General features: G+C 42.4%; 1 protein-coding gene across 3 annotated transcripts in view; it reads right to left on the reverse strand.

Moving 5' to 3' along the window:
• TRIO (trio Rho guanine nucleotide exchange factor) overlaps positions 1–25,075 on the reverse strand; it is a 355,129-nt gene that overhangs the window by 223,504 nt on the left and 106,550 nt on the right. For all 3 annotated transcript variants that reach the window (XM_058564328.1, XM_058564327.1, XM_058564330.1), the window contains exon 2: positions 6,735–6,809. In XM_058564328.1, coding sequence (XP_058420311.1) covers positions 6,735–6,809 — 75 coding nt within the window. The remainder of the gene's footprint in view (positions 1–6,734; positions 6,810–25,075) is intronic.

Below are 25,075 nucleotides of genomic sequence, written 5' to 3' on the forward strand. Positions count from 1 at the left end.
TCTCTACTTAAATAACGCATAATTTGTTTTCATACGCTAACCACCCTGCATCGGGGTGCATCTCCCAATCTGTGCTGTCTCACAGTCAGTGATGGGCAGGTGCCAATCACTCGTCTGCTGACCTGTCCCACTGAAGTTAAAAAAAAGTTTAAAAAGTTCAGAACAGATGAAATGTAGTATTAGTTTAGAGGAACATGGTCTCTGAACCTCAAGGAGCTTAAAATCAACTGCACAGATGTCTATTTAGATCATATTCCCCAAGATTTAGCTTAGTTGCCAATGTCACAGAATGCACACACATGAAAATACTGTCCCGGTTATGAGGCAGAAAAGTGACAAGTTCAGAGTTCTTGTTCCTGAACTAATAAAAATAATACTGCTGCAGCTCATAAAAGCTTCTTCTACTAGATATACTCACATGTGTGTGATGTCAACTCCCAGCCTCATGGTAAGGCAGGCAGGACAGATGTCAGTCCCATTTTATAGATGCAAACTCAGCGCCTTAGTTTCTCCAATGAAAAGGGCAGGAAACCCATTTCCTGCACCTCCCAACATCCCAGGGTATCTATGTAAGAGCTTTACGGTCTCTGGACCCCTACCTGTCTGTCATTAAAACTAACAGCTCATTAAAGATTATCTGCCTACCCAAGTGCTGTGATAGTAAAAATGAAACAGAAAGTATAGTTTTTGTTCGTAACTTATAAAAACTGCATCCTCTACCCTCCCTCTCCCCATACTCCATTTATTCCATGAGGCACCTCTCCCCTTCTAGTAAACTATGTATTTACACCTCCTGTTGTTTGTCTGGAAGCCCTGTGGAGGCAGGCATCTGCTCCTTCACTGATATCAGTGTATACTCTCGATGTCTAGTGAGAGACCAGCACATAAAAGGTACTAAGTACATATCTGCTGAATGAATGGACTCTTCATCCATATGCCACCCAAAGTTAATTAAAAATACCTACCATCAGGTATCATGAAGTTAAAAACAGAAACGCCTGATGAACATTCCTATAGAAACACAGATGCTAACTGAACTGAGGTTTGAAGGCCCCACATTACAGCTATAAGTGTCTGTGTGGCACCTATTTCTAAAGCCAGTGACACTCACTTCCCTTGTAAAACTCCAGGGGACTTGGTCTCTTGAGCAGTGTGGCCCAGAACAACCACAGAAGCAGCTAGACTCAGAGTCGCCCCTTTTTCTTTAAATGAATTAAGAACTCACCTCTCACCCAATTAGAATAAACTTCTCTCGTAAGGAGGGCATACTTACTCTGAAAAGTATAATGTAAATTTCAATGAACCAACTGTACTTTTCTCTCTATGGCCCTCTTTTGAATTTCTGGATTAGAACACCATTGAAAACGATTCTTTACGACCCCCTCAGGAACAGTCTAACTCATTGACCATGAAAAGTAGACTTACAAAGGAAAGTTCTGAAAAGGCATGGTTTGTAAAAGAGAAATTACGGCTGCTATCTATTAAGTCTGCTATCAACTAACACAGCTCTGTTAAAAGGGTGTCCACTGGGCCCCTGCTCTAAGGGCAGCCAAGGCCAATAATAGCTCGTCTGCCCCGTACCTTCACGTGCTCGCCTATTGCTTTGCTGCCTAGTCCTGAAACGACTCTCAGAACATTTCAAATGAAGACTCTAAGAGGAATCCATAGAGCACTTGAAAGGCCTCTGGCAGCACTCGGCCTTCCCGTCAGTCACTGCGGCTCAGGCTGTGCTAGAGGCTAACAAGAATATCTGAGACAGATGGGAGGTGCCCCCTTCCCTTCCCAGGAAATGAGCAATTTTGTAAAACTGGAACAAGAAGAACTAGAGTCAGTAGTCACAATACTAACAGCAAACCTCTGGGAAATCAGAAGTTCCGCGCCCTCCACTTCGGCAGCCCGGGTTTATGGGTTCGGATCCAGGGTGCAGACTTACACCACTTGTCCAGCCGTGCTGTGGCAGCAACCCACATACAAACTAGAGGAAGACTGGCACAGATGTTAGCTCAAGGCTAGTCCTCCTCCGCAAAAAAAAAAAAAAAAAAAAAAAAAAGAAAGAAAGAAACAAGCAAGGCAGCGTAAATCGTGCATACTCCATTCCTGTTTATCTAGGGGAGAGGGTGATGAGAATAGATAGACGGATAGAGAGAGCACTTATATTTTAAAAGTATAAGAAATAAATCAAAACCAAAGAAAACAAAAAAGGTTTCCAGGGTGGAGGAGGCAAAGAGAGAAACCAGATTTCTTTGACTATACTTTACCTTTTTTTCAGTTTTTACGCTACAATGACATACATATTTTACTTAATATTGAAGCAAGATTAAGTGGGTTTTTTTTTAAGACTTAAAAATGTAAAGCAAAATAAAACAAATAATCCTGAGTTTCAAGTTGCTAAGAACTTGACCCACACAGAGACGAACCATTTTACGTGACTTTACAATGTAACAGTAATAGGACCATACCTTCCTAGTGGCATATGCCCTTAGAACAACAAAACAATAACAAAAGTATTAAACTACATGTGGTGGTCAGTCTGTGGTGATAGCATCAGTATTACAATGTAAATAAGTAATTACGTTGATGGGGGTAGGACTAAGATTTTTAGCATAAGGAAAAGGAGGTACAACTATAAAATCAAAGAAAAATAAAATATCTGTAATCCTAAATTTGAATTGGAAATTTTAGTATGGAGTCATGACATCTTTTCTCATTAAAAAAAAAAAAAAAATATATATATATATACACACACACACACACATTTCCTAGATGTGTCCACTGAAGAGGCACAGAAACAGTGACCCACCCAGTAACAGCGAGCTTCCCTAGCACCCTGCACCATTCCCCAGGCAAAGGAACCAGGGCGTTTTAGAGAATGGCTCTCTGCAGATATGGAGCAGAAAATAGACAAGACGGGCCTGAACCATCTTGTCACATCAGCAAAGAGAGAAGCGGTATGACTGTGGCACTTGGATTCAAGAGCCAGTCTGAAGAGGCTCCCATTGGCCAAAGACGGGAAAATTTTAACTTCATAAGAGAAAAAAAAAAATTACAATGAATTGAAATACATCAAATATATTTAAAATCCTGAGCTCAAAATCACACTAAAAGAAAACCTCAAAGGATTTTTACTAGTCTGAAATGACTAGTGGTCATTTTTCATTAGTCTGAAAACTGGTAAAGGACAAGAATCAATCATTTACCCTGCGTTTCCTACGAACTGTGTTCTCAAGGTAACCAAGAAACTGCTGATGGGACACTTCTCTTTATGGAATACCCAAGTCGATAAACAAAGAAGAAAGGACGTAATCAGAATATCACAAGTTTGCAACCCCAATAAAATAACAGATCTAAGCAATGATCATCAATGAATGATTAACATCATAAAAAAGAGACAGCCAGACTCTCCCAATAAAACTCCCAATAGAACTACCCAACACCACCCATTACGGATTTTTGCCTCCTTCCCTGCAAAATCTAAGCTAAGTCTAATCAAGCCTCAAGATGCAGCTCCCAGTTTACAGGAAACACCAGAGCAGGGGAACATGTCAAATGACCACCCAGGGATGCAACCAGCAAAAGCTAAAATGGAGGGAAATCTACAGGAAAACATGTGTTTCCTCAGCTCATAAACATAAGGGGATAAGACAAAAAGAAGGAGAAGGAGGAAGAACCTACAGGTGAAAAGAGACGTCAGACGTGTCAACCAACTGCAGTGTATGTCCTGTAAAACAAATCATGAGACAAGCAGGGAAATTTGAATACTGATTGGCTTTTTTTAGGTTAAAGAATTACTATTCATTTTTAGGTCTATTAAAGGTATTGAGGCTTTTTAAAGCTTTTAAAGGAATACAGATGAAACGAGATTACTGAAGTGAACCATGGGTTCATGGAAATTCATTATACTATTCTCTCTCCTTTTGGATGTTGAAATGTTCATGATAAAAGTTAAGGGGGAAAAAGTGTTCTTAATTCTGGTGGTTGTCTGTGAGTTCTTTTAAAGTCCAAACCCTAATGGTATAGGAACCACATGTAGTAGTTGACATTATATGTATATATAAGACGTACACACACACACAAAGGACATTAAGTATATACGACACATTAAATATGTATACTATAAATATATACTACATTATTCATATATGTATATATTTTTTAATGTTAAATATAAACTACAGGACACTTCTTGTACTGCTCCTCCTTCTGACTTCAAGCATAAAATTAGATACGTCATCTAACCTCATTTAACTCACCCTCCGAGTGGAGGAAGTAGTACTTTGCTATCTTACGTAAGTGCAACGAGAATTACTTTTTAAAGTACCTGGAGATGAGCCTGAAGATCAGAAATGTTCAAGTTCAAGGAATCCTCACTGGTTTTTTAGAGGTCTTGAGCTAGAAAGTATCTCACGGAATCAATGATCTTTCGGCCTGCTTTTTCAAAGCCCTGGCTACTCCACTTAGATTTAATTACTAAAAGCCACTCAGATGGAGAGCTTTCACAAAGGTACCATAATAAATATCCCTTAGTATTTTTAAAATTGGGGTCAGAGCAGAAAGCACATTAGCAATTCTCAGAGCTAGGCGGTGAAGGGAACGGGGACTGGGTATGGGGATCTTTAGGGGGTGATGAAAGTTCTGGAATTACACAGTGGTGATGGCTGCACAACCTTGTGAATACACTAAAATCCACAGAATTGTACACTTTTTAAAGGTGGATTTTATGGCATGTGAATGATATCTCAAGAAAAAAAGATAGGATCAGAGGTAAAAAATTTTACTTTTTCATTGTAACTTTTCAAAAAAAATTCACCATACAAGTAATCAATTTGTTTTTAATTTAATAATTTTTTTTCCTTTTCCCTTCCTAAAAATAGCAAGCCTAAGGCAATCAGCAATGATCTCATGCTAACATAATTTGCCAATTCTGGTCATAAATTAGGAAACACTATAAAATTGTGGTAGCCTACTCACTTTGTTTTGCTAACACAGCTGGTGGAAGTCCTACCATCTCTAATATTTAAAAACAGTTTCATACTAATTTGTAACAATGTAAAACTTCCCTCCCCACTAAAGAGATCCAACTTTAGTTAACCCTGCAGAATTTAAGGTTTTAGTAAAGATTCATGATAAACTCTGACAGACTGCTGATTTTATTTCTTTAATTAGTTAAAAGGGAAATAGTTTTAGTTTTGACTTAGATAAAAATGCCATCTCATAATATATTCTGTATTAAATGCCTAATAAAAGAATGAATACAAACAAAAATCATCCATCTTAACCTCCCACTATTCTTTACATGCCCATCTCCACGAATTTAACAAAAGAAGAAAGTGGAATAACAAGGGGTTTAGGAACAACAGGTACAGAAGGAGCAAGTGCTCTAGTCACAGATCCAAACTTTATAATAAAAAACTAATTAACGTGCAGGATCAGCTTTCTTTAAGCCTTTCTTACTGGTGCCTCTAATATTTATAAGTAGGGTCTTTCCATTATATTAACTTTAAAATCCATCTGTAAACTACAAAGTCACGAGTTCAGGAAACTGGCTATGAGTCTATATTACGCAGTTTGTCAGTAAATGATCAGAAAAGAGCAAATGCTACTTTTAAAACAATGTATTATAAGCCAGCAGGTATTCTTTTTTCTTTCATTTTATTTTTACCATGTATTCCCAACAATCTAAAGCACTTTCTTCTTTTCATGAACTTCCTACTCTTCTATTAACCTTCCCAACGCATTCTGAATTAGATTTACTTCAGCAAAATCATCAGTGTTTAACAGGGGCCAAGAAACACTACTGGACATAGAGTAAGGTAAGATTAGCAAAAATACCATAGCATCCTGAATATACACCAGTTCCACATGCCAAAAGGACACACAAAACATTTAAAAGCAGCTAGCAGAGTTATAAATTTAAAATAAAATGTGTTCATGAGGAGACATCAGATCAGCATAGTATGGCTGTTTGAGAAAGATAAAAATTTATCAAAGGAAACACATCCAGGAAGACTGTCTAAAAGCACGTGGCAATCTACAGATTTACTTTCTCCTAAAATAGAGCAGAAAACTTGTTTTGTAACAAGTGAACTGGTGTCAATGGCTGTTCTGTTCATGTAGGAGGGAGCCCCCAAGGAGACAGCCAAAAAAGCCCTAAAGCTGACCCTCTATGTGCAGAGGAGAGGGCAGTTAAGCGCCCCAAAGCCTGGGAGACTGGTCCAGAGTCTGTCACCACGTTGCAGGAGGGCCAGGTGCCCCAAGGACCAGGTTCTACAGTGAAGTGGAGGACCCAGCAGTGGAGAGCACAGGGGCTTTCACAGTCCACGACATGAGTTCTAGGAACTCCAGGACCAGAGCACAAGAAGCAGAGGTGAGGAATTCAGGACACGTCGACACACGGTCACATTTCCACCACTTATGCTGAGATGATGGACTTTAAAAAATCAGTTGTTTTATTGCACTGATTGCGGCAAAACAGCCAAATGTTTGCTGAATGACAGACCCAAACATATTTTAATTACCAATGCTATCTGACCTATAACATGCCTGACAGCTAGAAGAAAATGCGTTGGGCACTAATTTCTCAGGAACATGCTACAGAAATAAAGCAGTTAAAAATGCACTGAAACGCCAACGCTTTTCTGTGTGTGGCAGGCGAACTGGTTAAGTATTTTAGACCCTGATATTGTGTCAGAGAAGTCAGAAGGAACAATAAAGCAGATTAGAAAATTAAACTTTACCTGAAAGGTATGCAACTTTTTCCTTTAAAATTGGCAAAACGTCCATAGCTTTCATTTCATCGTTTTTTCGAAACCCTGAAATACATAAGGAGAAAACAAAATTACTAGGTTGCTCGAGTGACATTTAATTTCTTAACCATTCTATCCAATGCCAACACCAGCTTTCTTCACCCCCATTAAATTAACTTCAGAAACATCATCATTTGAAAACATTTGAATTCTATGAAGGAAAGTCTCTGATCACAGAATTATCTTCTATTTTAATATAGAATAATGATTTGCACACAGACCTAGAGGCTCCTGTACCAATCAGGCTCTTGGCTGTTTCTAGCAATAAAGATCCAGTCTCAAAAAAACAGGATATAAAATTAGTCCAGATAATTTCAAAAATCTTCATTTTAATCTTGTAGATTAATGTAAACACTGGCAAATAAAGCAGAAACACTGTGTTTTAAACATGTGGCACACTAGAGCAGCGGTAAGGAATTCAGGCACACTAAAGCCTCTAGAGGGAGCTCAAGGCCTCTTCCTATCAGACTTCAGAGTCTGGTTAAAAATAAACAGCGGGGGGAGGAGAGAAGGGATTATAAATAGCTGGGGACTGGCCACAGCTCCCTCTTCCAGGCTTTCTGGGTCATCCCCCCCTGGAGGAATGAATGTCACTGGGTAATGTGGTAAGATGGCCTGGTGCCGCCTGCTTCACAGGTGGCTAAGGTCCCTCTTCTCACTGCAAACCAACTGTCCCCATGCCCCCAATACAATACCATAGAAGGCCAAGTGGAAATACTGTGGAAAAGAAGCACGTAGCAGGCAATTTAGGCCAAGCCAACATCCATCTAAGCAAAAGGAATTCTTGCAGCCCAAATGTGTTCGGCCTAGCTCACTAGGGCAAATGGACACATGAGAGTTTGGGGTCAAAAACTTTCATACTCCTAATAATACCTCAGGATATTTCTCTCGGAAGTCTCCAACAGAGGTAATCTAGGTTCAAGATGCTGGCCCTTCTCATCAAAACTAGTGACTATCATTATCGGCAGAGCAATCTCTAGAAAAAATAGAAGAATGTTGCCCCATCCCTACTTTCCTGTTTATTTTTGCCAAAACAGTACAAAGAAAGCATCCAAAATGTTAGCTTGGTAACACAACAGATAATAGATAGAGATCTGGAATTAGAAAGCAAGAGAAGTACCCTAAGTAAACAATGGAGCTTCTACTTCTGGTATGCCCGAGTAGCTCCTATTGGACCAGGCCTGCCTCAGATTAAATCCATAAAAAAACCCCAACTATCTCAAGGCACAGAAGAGTAACCAAAAGCAGGGAGAAACACTAGAAAAAGGAAATTACTTTATTAGGGTTTTTAGCCTGAGAGCATAGCATGGCCCAGTCTAAGCCACACGGAGCTGCTAAAACAAGAAGCAGGATAGAGCTCAGGGGGACCTCAGCTGCGGAAATTGAGAGAGAAATCATGAAAAGGATACGGGGAGCCCCAAATTCTGTGTATAAACTTGGCCCAAATCTCTGCCTGGTCCCTGAACTTCACATGTGCAGGGCAAGCTCCAAGCAGCCCAAGCTCCAAGCTAAGGAAAGCTTAGCTTTCCTTAAGATCCTAAGAGATCTGACTCGAGATTCAAGTTGCTGCCCACTGCAGAGGAGGCAGGGTTTGCAGCTTGAGTCCAGCCAAATTCGTAGCCTGCTAAAAAGCAAGTGAACAACAAAATTAGCACCTTTTGGAGGAATACAACACAATCCAACCTTTACAACATATCATTCACAGAAACAAAGAATGAATAGATTATCAGTGCCTTTTTTTTTTTTTTAAGCAATCTCTCCTGTCCATAGAACACTTATACATGTACTAAGAACTGGGCTTAATGGGGTTTAACTATGACAATCACTAGAGACTTTGCGTAAAGACAGCAGCAAACACATCCTGATGAGAACCCTGAGGTCCAGGCGGCTTAGCGGCACTACTCAGCCGGTTATGAAAGGGCTTGAAACAGAACCCAGGCCTCCAGATCACCAGACCATTTTGCTTTCCAATATACCACGCTTTGTGCTGGCAACTCACCAAGCTTTTAAAAAAGTGGCTATTTATAAAAGGCAAAACAAGAGCCAAGAGTTCTGCAATTTCATCCTTAAGGTTCCTTCAAAACTCTTGAATGGATGCAATCTAGTCTCAGCAATTCACTGCCAGTCATTGGGTAATTCACTGAACGCATCTGCAGAGACTGATTACATCCCGATTCCATCTGAGGTGGACACAGATGGCAGTGGGGCAAATGCCAAGAGGAATTATGCGCCACAACGGCCCTCAAGGAGACAAGTTAATAAATACCTACAGAACAAGGCATAGTAGGAAAAGCTCCATAAGCAGCAAAAGTGCTATGGGACCCACACAAATGAGGAGGCAGATCAAATGACAGAAATACTAGGAACAAGTAAGCCACAGCTGTAGATCCCAATCTACAGGGATTTGAAATGAGGACCCCCTTCTATTGCTACCAGATAAGAAGACGCATGCTTCCTACCATCCCACATAGCCTATGCCCACAGATATCCTGGCCAGGACACAGCAAAGCCCTCAGAGAAGTGCCATCACCAACTGCTGTCCTGGATTCCCACCCTAGAGAAACAGGAGCCCCACGTGGGCCTAGCTCCCTCTCACACACCCCTCAACAAGTAGAATGTCCTAATCCCAGTGCTGGTACCTTAAAAGAGGACTGTGTGACTTACATAATAATTCTAAAGCATTTTTGACAATTCCTGCTGACTCTCTGAACCATTCATATCTATTAATACCCTGGATGCAGTGAATGATGGACATTAGGGCTGCTGTGTTCCAGGCCACTTCACAGGAAGAATATAAAACAAGGTGAAGAAAACTGAACAATCTCGACAGAAAATCGCAATTTCCTATGTCCCATTATAAGCCACAGACTCACTCCCACGTATTTTTAGTTTCTGAAAACTGTAGTTACTTTAGCCTGTCAGTTCCTGAACTTCGCTCCTAAATTAAATAAGACTCATGGTCCTTCTAGAGGAGGAAAGGCACATGAATCACTGGCTAAACTGGTGTTGAAATGTGTTACACTTCTACTGCAAAATATGTACATGTCCAAACATAGACTAGAACATAAATTCGAAACAGTTTTACTACAATATTTTTGTTGACTATGTTGCAGAAAAAAAATGATAATTTTATTAAAATTGTCAATTAAAACTTTTAAAACAGAAAATAGGGAAAAAAGCAGAAATATAAAACTAACCGCACAAAGATATTGAGTTTGTGCCTATTATGGCAGTCATCTAAGTATTATTTTTTATTTCCATTTTTAAAAACAAACCCAATAAGCAAAAGACTGAGGAAGCAGGTATACATACGAAAACTAGATTAAACATATCATGTAACTTTCAATAAAAAGCAGGAAGAACTCAAGCAATGAAACGTCCTCAAATTAAAAAGGCAGATTCTGTTCCATGCCCTGAAGAGATATTTATGAAAACAGTGTGCGACTACTAACTGAATGAATGAATGAATGAATGAATGGCTTCTGTGCTTTTCCAGTGATTCTAGATTACACTGCAGATAAGACAATTCCTACTGTGTTCTTTCCTCTTGCATTAAAGGATCCAACTGTGGTTCCTGAACCTCCGTGACTATCCTGGAAGCGCACACCTCTCCTCCCATGCTCACGGAGCAGGAAATGAATGGCCAATCCATCTCAGAGTGACGCTTCCGAGATCCCAGACCACATCTTTGTGCCAAGAGCAGGAGGAAGCAGCAGTTTTACTTCTAAGTGCCACCAAGGCAGTTTGACAATGCCACTAATAGGTGGAAGGGGGTGCCACAAAGAGAATGTTGGTAAAATTAGGAAAGAAAGGGCAGAAAAAGAACAGTAAGGTGGTAACTAACAAAGAGGTAAATGGCCAAAGTCAGAGGACAGTTAGTAGTGCCCCTTTCTTGAATTACATACTTTTTAAATTACACTGAGCTTATACTGAAGTGTGCAGAAAGATGACTGGATGCTGGTTACAATTTAAAGTACATTTCCCTGCGACAAAGGAACCAACGTGAATTTTAATGAAATGCTAGCTTCAGGGGACAGTGAACACAGCACAGGACGCAGTCAGCCGAGGCTCAGCTGAGGCTCATCCCGAGGTCCAGAGGTTTCCCAGGGGAGTCCTGGAAGGCATGCAACCACTGCTCTTTTGAACTAAGTCATCGAGGAATTTGATCAGAATGTTCACATGACAACATTTACCATTAACTCTAAGACCTTGATATTGATATTTGTTGAATGTTATTAGGGTAAAAGGGTTTGGGTTAAAAATCAGATTTTATTGTTGTGAACTAAATATAAATACGAAGTTAGTGGCTGATGATTTTCTTTCCTCTTTCCTGGTTTCAAGTCAACACAACACCTTTTCCTAAAACAATTAAATTTGAATATTTAGAGGTTTTAATACAGTCATGTAAAAATATCTCAACCCCAAGGTTCAGCATGATATTACTTGCCAAAATTGATTCTATTGTCACCTTTTAAATTGCTATTTGGTTCAGGAGCATGTCTATCTGAGATACATTTTAAACCTCTGCTCCCAAATCATCCATATCTCTTAAAATGATAAGCATTATATTGCCCATCGAGAGGACAGTTTTTCTCTCTCTTCTTCTAAATCAGCCTGCTAGCCAGAGGATGGGTCAGTTTTGTTCTCTGCTGTATCCCTGATATCTAGGACAGCGCCAGGCACAGGTGGTCCATAAACATGGGGTGGCTGGATGAAGGAATGGATGAATGAATGAACCAACTAACAAATGAACATCCTCCTCCAGCTTCTTGCCCCTGAACCCCGATCAAGCATCCCAATGTTCCCTAACACTTTCTATTTTAGGTTTGTGAAATATAAGCTCAGCATTGTTCACACAGCCATTCCTATAGTGTGATTTATATTTATAACAAGGAAAATTAACCTTTCTGCCCTAAGAGGAAATATTCCACAAGTTATCATTCAACAGTGGAAAAACCTTTTAGTTGAATCAGTGGTCTGAAACTTCAACTATCGAATACCCCACTGGTCAGATCAATTTCTCATTTTTTACCCTGAGAGTCTGCAGGGAGGTGCTGTATTGTTATTGTTGACAAATACCTTTTGAAGCGAGTCACTCCTGACTGGAATGCTCAGCACTTTGTCACTTCCTTGGTATTAAATTTTTTTAAAACAACAAACAAATAGAAAAGGAACAACAACCCCAAGTTTTTTCATTTAAAAAGAAAAAAGAGCACCACAGAAATATTTTCACAATGAGCAAAAGCTTTTATGCAGCACATTATCCCAATAGAATTTTTCACATAACTGGTTTTAAAAAAATTAAAATAAATCAAATGAGTTTAAAAATGAATCAAATTTTAAATTTTTTAAACTAAAACACAGGCCAATTTTTTTCCCCCTATTTCTCCCAGGACTTCTGGCAGATACTAGTAATTTGAAATTTTACATAATCCTCAAATTACTAGTCAAACAGTTTTTTTAGTAAAAATAGTGTTAGAAAACACCATAGTTATCTCCTGATCATTTGAGCTGAACCAAACGAGATGGCACCTGTTCTGAGCTGTCTGCCTCTCCTCTCGCGTGGAGATTTGCCCTTAAAAGACAATCCACGAGAGAAATGATGCTCTCATCCATTTTCGGAGGTCTCATTTGCCTGTCAGATACACTACTTTAGTATTTACTAAATGGGATAATGCAAAGTGGGAGAGATTGAAAAAAAATCCTTTACTTACAAAAACACAGGTTGTAGCAGTAATAAAAAATGTGTTAATAAATAAAGCAGCATTTTGAGAGAACAAAGAAGAGGAACATTAAATAGTAAGCTGGAGGGTTACTATTAGTACCGAGTCTTGGTGGCAATTACCGAATTTTACTCATTGGTTTATTTAGGGGAAACGCGTGCACGCACCCTTGAACACAAAGAGCAGGGTGATAAATCTCTGCATCAGCGGCGCCGCGCCTGCGCAAATGGAGGTGACGTCACCCTTTCCAGACAGGCCGTCCGCAGTTCCCACCCGGACCTTTCTCTGCGGTGCCTGCAGGATTAGTCACAGATCACAGGGAGCGGCGGTGCGCGGCGGCACGATGTTCGCGCTATCAAGGCTTTAGCTGGGCAAGCATTTACACTGGAGTTGCGTAGGAAAGAAGCATTTTAGCTAGCCTGGATCTTCCATGAAAATGTTTAAGGGGAACAAGATACAAGGTTATAAATCAAATGGTATAAATGTCTTTTTTACTAACATATTAAAAAATTTCAAAACATAATGCAATGCTTATATTATTTTTACATAAATATATTACTACAATCCACACATATAAAATGTTTATAAAATGCATATAAAGTGAATTAAGTACTTATAACTAGAATATGAACATGTTCACAGACCACCACACAGGAATATGGATGGGGTTTCATAGTCCAGCATAATTTTTGCTTATAACCTTGATGGTTATAACTGTCAGACTGCTTGATTTATTCCTTCACATAATTTTAGAAGAAACAGCCTGTAATATCATACCTTTAAGGAAGAAAAAGTGCCATAAGTTTGACTGATTCAAGAGAGTTAAGGGCATTTCAACTTAAAATAGCTCTGGCTTTTAATGTCTGGAGCACAAAACACAGAGGACACACCAAAATAACCAAAAGACCAGAATAAAAGATATTTTTAAAACTATTATATATATTTTAACATAAATGAAACAATGTAGATTTTTAACACTTGATGACTTAATTATGTATTGCCTATGTATTAGAAGTTGATTAAAAAGCATAACTAACAGACCAATGGAAGCGATTATTTCAATAATCAAAAAAAGGCGTAGTATTATAAACGAGAGTTCTACCTTCTTGTGATCTCATAAATCAAAAAAGAACCAGGAGCCCAGACATGCCATTCATCTTTGGATCACCAGGGACCAGTATAGGGCTAAGCACAGAGGAAATGTATCCTCATGTCTGCCTAATGCCAGAATAAAGAACACACACATCTGTCTGTGCATGTGCCTGTCAGGAGACATCTCTGGGGAAAGCTCACCCAGGCTATACCCCGGGGCCCTAGACACCCCATCCTCAGCTACATACACGCACACACACATACACATATGTGCATACAAAGGGTTCTGTGATGCTGACCTGTTCCAAAGACAACTTGCTTGAAGTAAGCAGCAGCCTCTCAGAACAGCTGTTTATTTTTATTTTATTTTATTTTATTTTATTTTTTTCCCCAAAGCCCCAGTAGATAGTTGTATGTCATAGTTGCACATCCTTCTAGTTGCTGTATGTGGGACTCGGCCTCAGCATGGCCGGAGAAGCGGCACGTCGGTGCGCACCCGGGATCCGAACCCAGGCCGCCAGTAGTGGAGCGCGCGCACTTAACGGCTATGCCACGGGCCGGCCCAGAACAGCTGTTTAGAAACTTAAGTTTGATCAAATGAACCACAGTGAAACAACTGATACAATTTGATCATTGTATCAAATGACTTGATTTATATGAAATCATCCAAGGTTGACTACTAAAAGATACCCTGTTTAATCATTTCCTCGAACATTTCATACGTTAGCATATTTGCTTTCTATCAAATAAGGGAAAACTCGAATGCCCACATTTTTTTAAATATAGATCACAATCATATTCTACAAAAGGCTTTGGAAAATAAAGCTATATTATAATTCTACTCCTTTTCCTTCATATAAATACCTTTTTGATTATTACATAAGGAATAAGGACACAGAAAGGCTTTCAATTACAGAAAAGTGGTATAAATTAGTGACATGAAAACTTCTCTCAGTGCACACCGATTTGCCCTGCACTGGGGCAGGGTGGGGTGGGAGCTTGTACATAATTGTAATCCAGAGCCCTTGCTGAACTCAGTCTGTGTGGGAAAGCAACACACAAGAATGGTCAGTTCCGGGGCTGGCCCGGTGGCGCAAGCGGTTAAGTGCGTGCGCTCCGCTGCGGCGGCCCGGGGTTCGCCGGCTCGGATCCGAGTCGCGCACCAACGCACTGCTTGGCAAGCCATGCTGTGGCGGTGTCCCATACAAAGCGTGGGAAGATGGGCACAGATGTTAGCCCAGGGCCAGTCTTCCTCAGCAAAAAAAAAAAAAAAAAAAAACTGAGGAGGATTGGCAGATGTTAGCACAGGGCTGGTCTCCTCAAAAAAAAAAAAAAAAAAAGAGTGGTCAGTTCCGTGGTACAGACACTTGTTATGGAGAAACCAGGGCCAGAGGGATCAGAACAGGAGGAGACATCTCGTAAAATGTAGGATTTGTGGGGGGAGATGATTATGGTGTGCCTTGACTACCAAGCAGGAGACTGTCATCACTGAAACAAAGAGGTGTCATGAAGCAGGCCCCACTTAAATGTCTAACCCTGAACTCATCCTCATCTCCGCAAACATGCCCCCTGCTGTGTGCATCCCAGCAGTATCTGGCCCCACAAACCACCAGCCACCAGGCCAAGCCAGGAACCCGGGCTTCTCCCTGCCCTCCATCCTCTCATGCACTCCTGTGGACTCCAGGATTTAACTGCAGCACCACGTCTCCCTGCCCCCACGGGCCAGCATCTCCCTCATGTGCATTACTCCAGCAATCTCCTAATCACTGTTCATGACTCCCTCTGAGCCGTTCTGCCAGTTCCCCCTAAACATACATCTCACCATTTTACTCCCTATTAATTCCTCAATGGCTTCTCGGTGCCCTCAAATAAAGCCCAAACTTGCTGACACGGCAAAAAGCACCCCCTGATCCGATGTCCACTGACCTCTGCAGCCTCATTACTTCCCCACTGGGGACCCTCTCCCCACGCTCACTGCAGGAATTGTAACACACCTTCGCTCACCCCTGAACTTCCACACACACTGCTCCCCCAGCAGCCTCAAACACCCCCTCACCTCCCAACATGCATGCTCTTCACCTTCCCAACTGTCCTTAAAGACTCAGAACCACCCACCCCTTCTGGAGTCCCCCACTGCCGGATCAGATCCCCACCCCGCACTCCCACAGCACCCTGAGCCCTTATCACATTGCACAGCAGTTATCTAAATGCTCGTCAGTGCCCCCGATCAGAAGGCAAGCTCCTAGAGGGACAGGACTGTCCCATGTCTTACTGTAGGGTTCTCACTGCCTGGCAGAGTGAGTGCCACGGCATGCAGTAAGAGCTTCACACCCACCTAGCTAACCCTTGAGGTTCAGAGTGCTTCAAGCAGTTGGACATTTTAAGTGGCAGTCTACAGTTTGGAGTTCTGCGATGGAAAGTACCCATCTCATCACAGACAGTCAGCAACAGCTCCAAAGCAGTCAACTCACTACACGAACTCATTCTGAGGAGGCTGAGGTGGCTGTATTTCTTTGTCTAGTATATTCTGTGACTGGCTAATACATAAAATTAAAATATAAATTAGGAATATGTAAATATAAAGTAGGAAGTTTTACTTTGGGATTTTTACAACGTAATTAAAAAGTTATGTTCTGGGCCGGCCCCGTGGCTTAGCGGTTAAGTGCGCGCGCTCCGCTACTGGTGGCCCGGGTTCAGATCTGGGGCGCGCACCGACGCACCGCTTCTCCGGCCATGCTGAGGCCGCGTCCCACATACAGCAACTAGAAGGATGTGCAGCTATGACATACAACTATCTACTGGGGCTTTAGGGGGGGAATATAAATAAATAAATAAAATCTTAAAAAAAAAGTTATGTTCTGCCCCAGCCACCAAATAATTAATTAATTATAAAAAGCTTCTCTGGTAGGAAGAACGGGCTGTGATTTGGGAGAAGAGCATTCGGTGGCTTTTTGTTCCGCATTCTCAAGAACCCAAAGGATGCAGGCCTTTAAAGGCAGTGGTTTCTAAGTAGGAAACAGGCCTCGTGGCCCTGCCTCCTTGCAGGCGGTAATGTCTTTACCCAAGAATTTCAAGTTACAGCGAAGTCCTCGAATTATGAGATGTTGTAAACAGAGCAGGCATGGCAGAATCAGCAAGACAAGTGAACTCCACACAACTCAGAACTGCGCCTCTTTCTTCCCTTTGTATGTAGCCTGTGCTGTTGTCTTAAGTCCCTCAGTACAAGAAGGCCAAGGACAGCCTGAGGCAGCCCAAGTGAACACGCATGAGAAGATGTCTACTAAATGCAAGTTAAGCCTCCGTGAATGTCACAGATCACAAACAGTAACATCCCAGAACACCTGCATTATGTCACCCACAACATCCTGCCCGGTTACTGACCATGAGGATGAAGAGAACAGAAGTAACATCAGGCAGGGAGGCCGAGCCTGCTGCTCTTTCCAGCTGGTCTGTAAATTTATGTACGACAAAGGGACTTCATCCCCACCAATGAACCGAGGTTTGGATTTAAAATTTGGCTTGGGGGGCGGGGGGGAGACACTGAACCCACAATCCTTGCCCAGGGGTCTTCCTCCAGGCTCCTCCTGGCTCCTCAGCAAACACCTCTGAATCCCTTCTACCCTCAAGACACTGTTGATTCGTTTTCCATCAATGGAGAAACATAAGCCAAGGCTGAGTGTCTTAATAAGCTATCAATTAACTTGAGTGACCAGTGATTATATCTAAATTAATATACCATATCTAGTAGAGTCATAAAATTACACACACATATATATAAAAGATCAGGGCCGGCCTCGTGGCTTAGCGGTTAAGTGTGTGCGCTCCGCTAGTGGTGGCCGGGGTTCAGATCCCGGGCGCACACGGACGCACCGCTTCTCCGGTCATGCTGAGGCCGCGTCCCACATACAGCAACTAGAAGGATGTGCAACTATGACATACAACTATCTACTGGGGCTTTGGGCAAAAAAAAAAGGAGGAGGATTGGCAATAGATGTTAGCTCAGAGCTGGTCTTCCTCAGCAAAAAGAGGAGGATTAGCATGGATGTTAGCTCAGGGCTGATCTTCCTCACACACACAAAAAAAAAGATCAAAGTTTCTCCTAAAGTATTCAACAAAGTTAAGATACTGTATGTCCATTTCTGCTTCAAAAATCTTCAGTTAATTCATTCATCCTTATTAATATATCACATAAGGTAAATACCACAAAGAAAAAAAACTTTTTTGTGTGTGTGAGGAAGATCGGCCCTGAGCTAACATCTGCCAATCCTCCTCTTTTGTTGCTGAGGAAGACTGGCCCTGGGCTAACATCCTTGCCCATCTTCCTCCACTTTATATGGGACGCCGCCACAGCATGGCTTGCCAAGCGGTCCCTTGGTGTGCGTCCAGGATCCGAACCAGCGAACCCCGGGCCGCCGCAGCGGAGCACGACGCGCACTTAACCGTTTGCGCCACCAGGCTGGCCTCGAAACAGAACTTTTAATTGCACTGAAAAGTGATTTCCACTTCAATAAACATCTATTTAATTCCAACATAAACTCACCAGAAAGATATATCTTTAATAACATCAAAGAATTTGGCAGAACTTTCTACCAGCCAGTCCTTTGATGAAGCTAGAGCCGTGTTTTTCGTCACTTGGCATTCATAAAGGACATATTTACACACGGTGCTCTCTTAAGCCCCATAGATTTTCCCTCTAAATGACATGTTCCTGATTTTAAGAAGCTTATAAGCTAAAACAAAATAAAACACACATGAGGCCAAACAGTGGCCTTAACAATGTGCACGCAACAAGCAAAGTCTGAGGGACAAATAAATGTCTTGCAAATACGCCCACTGTTATTTATAAAAGAGATGTAGATACTGTTGTGATTAATTAGACAAATCCATTTAAAAGAATTACTTTTGTCACTGAAATTTTGACTCAATCCCTGGCACTAAAACTAAGTCCTTGGCATAACAAAGGTGTTCCAGACCATTTTGAAAGGGTTGGAAACCCCTGTTGTAGAGATTATAAACACAAAGCACAGAAGTGAACAGAAATAGAAATAACATGGTCAAGGATTACTACTGTGAGGTGTTAACCACTAGAAACCCACTCGATAGAGTACCCATAGCTGCTCTGCCTGAGTTACTTCGGTTAACCTACTTGACTTTGACAATTTTCTTCATCTGTTTCTAATGTATCAGAAATACATCTGAAATACACTGTGATACATCTGATGCTTGAGGATACAAGCAGACACAAGCTAAGTCCTGTCCTTCAGATGTTTACTGACCAGCAGAGGACAGAGGGCCTGGGAACAGCATAAGACACCTAGGAGGAACAATTCCGTTACCGGTAAGTAAGGACAACTCAAAAAAAAAAAGTGGTGCCTGTAACTTGTTTGTTTTCATGCTGAATTCCGAGTGTAACCCACAGTTAGGTTGGAAGCTTTCTCCCAGATCCTCCCACTTGGCATAACAAGATCTGACTGCTCAACAAGTGAGTGAGCCCTGAGGCCGTGTTGCTGGGTGGAAGCTTCCAGGGAGAAGGGCCAGCCTGACTTTGGTCACGGATAATGTGACCTGTCCTGTCTCAAGATGACACAGGCGAGGGCAACCCAAGCCGTTAGGACTCACTAGCTTATAAGGTTAAATTAACTTCTTTTGCTCATGTTAACTCAGGTGCCAGGGTCCTGCCTTGCCCTCATTTCCAAGCAGGGAAAATAAAATTCTAATAAATAGGTCCCTATCATTAATCTTTCTACTCAATTCCTAATAAGAAATTTAAGAAACTACAAAGAGAGTTGAGAAAAGGAATGCATCTGCTAATGTAAAAAACAAAAAGAAGAGAGAAACTCATTTCAATTCTCTAACTACCTCCCCTCCCACCTCTTTCACCTCAACTTCCCTCCTGCATACATACAAAAGAATATTTTTTAATCTGGTTTAAAATGTGTTTATTAAGCCAGATAATTTAGACATATTGATGGGAAACATTTTGATGGATTTAATGTGGATTGACTCATCTCCCACTTGGTATTTTTATGCATATTCATTGATGAAGAGAAAAAGATGCAAATCACAAGGTAAAGAGGACAGGGGTGCCTGAGAGAGGTGTGAACCCTCTGGGAGGAAGAGGGGGAAGCTGCTCAGAAGGAAAGCAGTGTTGAGGACCCAGTGAACTGAGGAGATGACCAGCCCAGGCATGGTGGCGTCTCCTCCCTCGATTCACTCAAGGTCCAGGTGGGAGCCCAGTGAGCAGAAGCCAGCCCAGGCTCAGAGGAAGGCACCCCAAGTGCTCCAGCAGGGCTGCGACCCCCACCAAAGGGGAAGAAGTCCAGCTGTGTGACCACGTAACCCATCGTCCCACCCAGGACACTGCTCAAGCCCAAGGGGCTGAGACGAAGGCGTCTAGTCTATCGGGCCTGTGCTGGGGCCGCGCAGCTCTGAGCCCCAGGGCCTCTTCCTGCTTGCCATGGGGTCCCGCGGTAAATAACTGAGGGAGGGGAGGGGGTGGCCAAGGGAGGAGGTCAAACCCTCCCACAGGTTACTTCCTCGGACTTGCCCCGCACCACCCACTCTGAGGTGGGTAAGGCCCACAGCTGTAAGCCGTGTAGGCTGGGGACTCCGTTTTCCTTTTGCCAATCCCCTAAATTGCTATGTTGCGGACAGGGAAAGAGTCACTATCTTATCTACTAGGAAGCCCAGGGAACATTTTCTCCCAATCAACTTAGCATAGAAACGCAAATGGCAACGCAATGAGGACATTCGAATAAGCTGTGTGGTTCTCACCAGCTTGCACCCCTGCAGGACCCTCCCAGGACTCTGCACAGAGACCTCAGGACACCCACGGCCAGGTGCTCAGGACCCGCACAGGTTACAAACAACTTCCTTCCAAGGGAAATATGACGAGACACAAGAGGTGCTGAGGGGAGTTCAGGGGGTGTAAAAGCTGCACTTCACACTAGCTTCCACTAGCATTACATTTTATGGACGTCACCTGAGAACACCAGTGCCACAACTCAAAACAGAGCCTTCTGTCGCGGTACCAATGTGTTTAGTGTGGAGTCCAGGCTGGTCTGGCCGCCTGGCCTGCCACCTCCCAGCGAGGAGACTGTGGACGGACACTGAGTTTCTCTGCATCTTTCTTTCCTCATTTGTGAAATGGGATGCCAGTAATACCACCTCACAGGACTGACTAGTAAACAGCGCCCAGAACACTATTATTGCCACTGACATCTGAAGAAGCAGCTTACTCTCGGCTGCATGCATTTCGTAAGTGCTTTAAATACACGCATTTGGGGAAATTTTGCCCATTTACCTGCAATTATTGCATTCTATAAGGAGATGCATCTTTACTCAAAAATAAAAAAGAATAGGACTGAGACGTAGTTATTGTTAAAAGCCAGCAAAACAATAGACTTATTTTTTTAAAATCAACACAGTCAGGATCGATGAACATTGGCAATTTCCTTCTCCTGGTCTGACTCTATATAATTTAAGGAACTAAAGGCAATTCAAAGTAAGAACACTCTTCTGCCTAAGAGCTTTCAGCGTCTGTCCCGACCCCTTTGTCACACCCCTGAGCATTCTTGGGGTCTTGCTTACCTGTTCCCATCTGTGGAATGGGGCAAATCAGAATACAGTTAGAAATGAAAACAGATGAGGGAGAGAGTGACCTGAAGGGAACAAATTTTTTGGAAGAGATCATCTCCTCTCATTAAAATGGTGGCAAGAAAAAACGTTAATAACCCAAAAAAGTGCTCCTTTTCTGACATCTTTTCACTTCCCCCTATTGTCAGGAGCCTGTCCACTGGCGTAAGAATTCCTTTTCTCCTGCTCTGAAGGGTGGAGGGGAAGGGAGGACAGCGCGTGCTATAGTGGCAGCTTTGCCAGCTGGCAGCCTGAGCATGCTGGTGACCACTGGGTCTGGGAGAGACACCAGGGTGCGCTGGTTTGGTGGCCACAGAGAAGAGGGCACCTGCCCCCCACGTCCATACTCCCCCCTGCACCTGTCCCGCCTCTGGGATGTCTGTAACGGACCAAGGAGGTTGCTCTAAGCTCCTGGCTCAGGCCTGAGGCCAGAAGGCACAGACAGATGACACTCTCCCTCCATCCTCATCTTCCAGCTTCAGTCTCTCTTTTTAATACATGATCATCGATCATCTGTCATTTTAATAGATGATCAAGAACAAACAGGATTTTCCCACTCTGCCTAGACACACAGGTCAACACTGCAATGTGCACACAAGCTAGCTGTGCACACAACAAGATGCTGGCCTTTGTATACACACTGTCCACGGCTGCCACGCCTTCAGCCCACTCTGCTGAAGGCAGAACTCATTCAAAAAGATGTTTTTAAAGTGATGAAAAACCAGACCAAGTTTTCCTTCTTTATCCCTTGCAAAAGCAAGCCCAGACGGTTCTGTGGAAGCTCATGGCATAACATCAGTCAACTCGGCAACGGTACCACCTCAAAACCTCAAAACAGGAGAAGGATGGGTGGGGGCTATTACGGGAAGTAACTTCTAAGAGCTCTGAAGGCTTTACATATTCAATTATTCACTTTATGGTAAAACAAAAAAGCTTTTAAATCAATTCTTCCAATTCTTTCAGCTACTAAAACGAAAGCCCAGGCAAAATAGGCCCCAGACTCAGAAGAGAATGTAGGCTGGTCTATATGAAGGTGTATGGATTACATGTATATGTTTGAAACTACCGTCCCGTTTAAGAACCGGAACACTGGCCACAACCCTGCCTGATGGTACACCTCCTGGCTCCAGACACAACCACTATGCTGACTTTTAGGATAACCATTCCTTTGCTTTTTTTTTTTTTTTTTACAGTTTTGCCATTTATGAATCTATTGCTACACGATATATTGCTTCGTTTGCCTGTCTTTGAGCTTCACAACATGCATTCTCTCGTGACTTGTCTCCGGTTTGCATGATGTGTACACTGAGCTTTATTTAATGCTCCATTCTCTGACTATACCACGCACTTTTGTACGCAATCCTGTTAATGGACATTTGCTTTGTCTCTCTCTCTTGCTAGTATAAATGATGCTGCATGAACAACCTCGTGCACGTATCCCAGAACACACTTCCAGAGCGTCTCTAGGCCTAATGATAGGCCTGCGGGAGAAACTGCTGGATCAGAGTTTATGCACTTTTTCACGTTTACGAGGTGATGCCAAATTTTTTTCCCACATGGCTACACGCCACATCCTCTCTAAAGCTTGTATTGTCTGTCAGATGAGTCTATGTATTCTTTAAGGATGCAATTACTTGGTACCTTTTACCAAAGCGAGTTGAAGAAAAAAACAAAAACAAGCATATGATGGGCGAGAGATTAGTTTGAAATTAATTTGGGGTTCTCACCTCTCTGACCCAATAGAACAGTAAACTAGATTTTCACATTTTGTCCTGAAAGTTGAGACTGAAAGAACAGGATACCCCAGATGTTTCCCTTTCTATTTCTATCTCAACTGAATTCCCCTAATAGTTCCTCCTATTTAAGGCTCCTTAAGAGGAATTGCCAAAAAGGAACTGCTGTGGAGACCCGCAGTCTCAACCTCCAACAGCCTGTGTTCCAAAACTGTGTACGTCCGCTGTTACTCGATTTCAGGAATGGACTTGCCCACAGAAATGATGCTAGGGATTGGTCTCAGGGGTTCCCTCAAAAGTCTGTTTAATACACAAGAACCCATCAATGCCCCTGACACGGGCTGGAGCAGAAACAGGGAGGAGGAGGAGTGGACCCCAAAAATACAAACCTTCCTGCCCTTCTCCAGGGAGGACCGAGCCAAGACACGGGACAGAAAGATGGGCCTTGCCTTCACCACCCTCCCACTTGCAAAGTACCCCCTCCCCAGGCTCCCCATGTGTGCAGTTTGCTGGACTGCATGGCCCAGACCACCCCTACCTCTAACCAGACCTCTAACACAGCAAGCAGTTCTCAAAGGTTCTGGTCTCAAGACTCCTTTACACTTAAAAATTACTGAGGATGCCAGAGAGCTTTGGTTTATGTGCATTCTATCTGTCATCTATTGTCTCCATATAATATCTAGATATTTAATATGGATACTTACAATATTAAATATTAAAACTGAGAACAATTTTAAAGATTAATTTCTTTAGAAATAATAATAATAGGGGCTGGCCCCGTGGCCTAGTGGTTAAAGTTTGGCATGCTCTGCTTCAGCAGCTCGGGTTCAGTTCTCAGGCGCAGACCTATACCACTTGTTGGCAGCCATGCTGTGGTGGCAACCCACATACAAAACAGAGGAAGACTGGCACGGATGTTAGCTCAGGGCAAATCTTCCTCAGCATAAAATAAATAAATAATAAACCAATTAACATAACATAAATAATACTTTCTATCAAAAATATCTATATTTTCCAAAAAATCAGGCAGAAGGCTGGCATTGTTTTACACTTTTGAGGCTAACTTTAACATCTGGCTTAAGAGAACACAACTAGATTCTCACACCTGCTTCTGCCTTCAATCTGTCATGATGTTACATGCCACGCAGCCACTAAAAAACATCACTATGTACTTTGGAAAGAATGAGTGAGAAAAAGCTAAGACTATATTTGCCTAATGTGAAAACACCTTTAACTCCAAGACCCCCTGAGAAGTTCTTGGGGAGCCCAAGGGATCCTGGAACTACACTTTGAGAACCACTGTCCTAAAGCAATGCTCTTCGAATGCTTTTGCTCAAGAATTCCATCACCAAAGAATTTTACTACCTGCCCCCAATGATATATTATGAATGTGCTATTGTACTAGTGTATTACATAGCACCAAGTAGACATATGAAAATAATAAGCTATAAATAAATATCTCTTAAAAAGCTTTTGACATTTTCTCCCACACTCAAATCACAGTGCACACCCCCTTTGATGAACGCAGAGCTCCTGTGCTTCTTGGAATCAGCATTTCCTTTTCTTCAGCTAAGTCCCTCTGAACTACCACTGGAAAGACAGTGATATGACAGGGTGATCCGCATCAGTGACTAAAAATCGTGCTGATACAGAAGGTGTTTCCCCAATCAAATGAATGGCTACTCATAATTTCGGGGCCAGGCTGCCCTAGTGAGGGAAAATGGTGGCGGTGTCTATGGATAAACCCCGAGTCCAGGAGCCCCCAGTGTGCAGGCCAATCTTGCTGTCAGCTCCCCTACACTGCACCTGTTTCCCACCCACCCCACCCCCCATGAGTTCAGTGGGAGCAGGGAGGCTGCACACCTGACCAGCAGCAGACCCTGTCCCTCTGCTCCCCAGGCAGTGCACTGCAGGGGCCATACCTTCTGGTTTACAAATAAAGTAAAAACCTACACTGGTTCATACACAGGCAACCCAATCTACGGGGAGTAATTCAGGTGTGTAAAGGTCAGTCTTACAGAAACGCTCAAGGAATGGTTTAATCGTTTCCTGAGTTCTCCTGCCATCTTTTTGTTCTTTCCATGGGAGG

The sequence above is a fragment of the Diceros bicornis genome, chromosome 20 (assembly GCF_020826845.1).
Source record: "Diceros bicornis minor isolate mBicDic1 chromosome 20, mDicBic1.mat.cur, whole genome shotgun sequence".
NCBI lineage: Eukaryota > Metazoa > Chordata > Mammalia > Perissodactyla > Rhinocerotidae > Diceros > Diceros bicornis.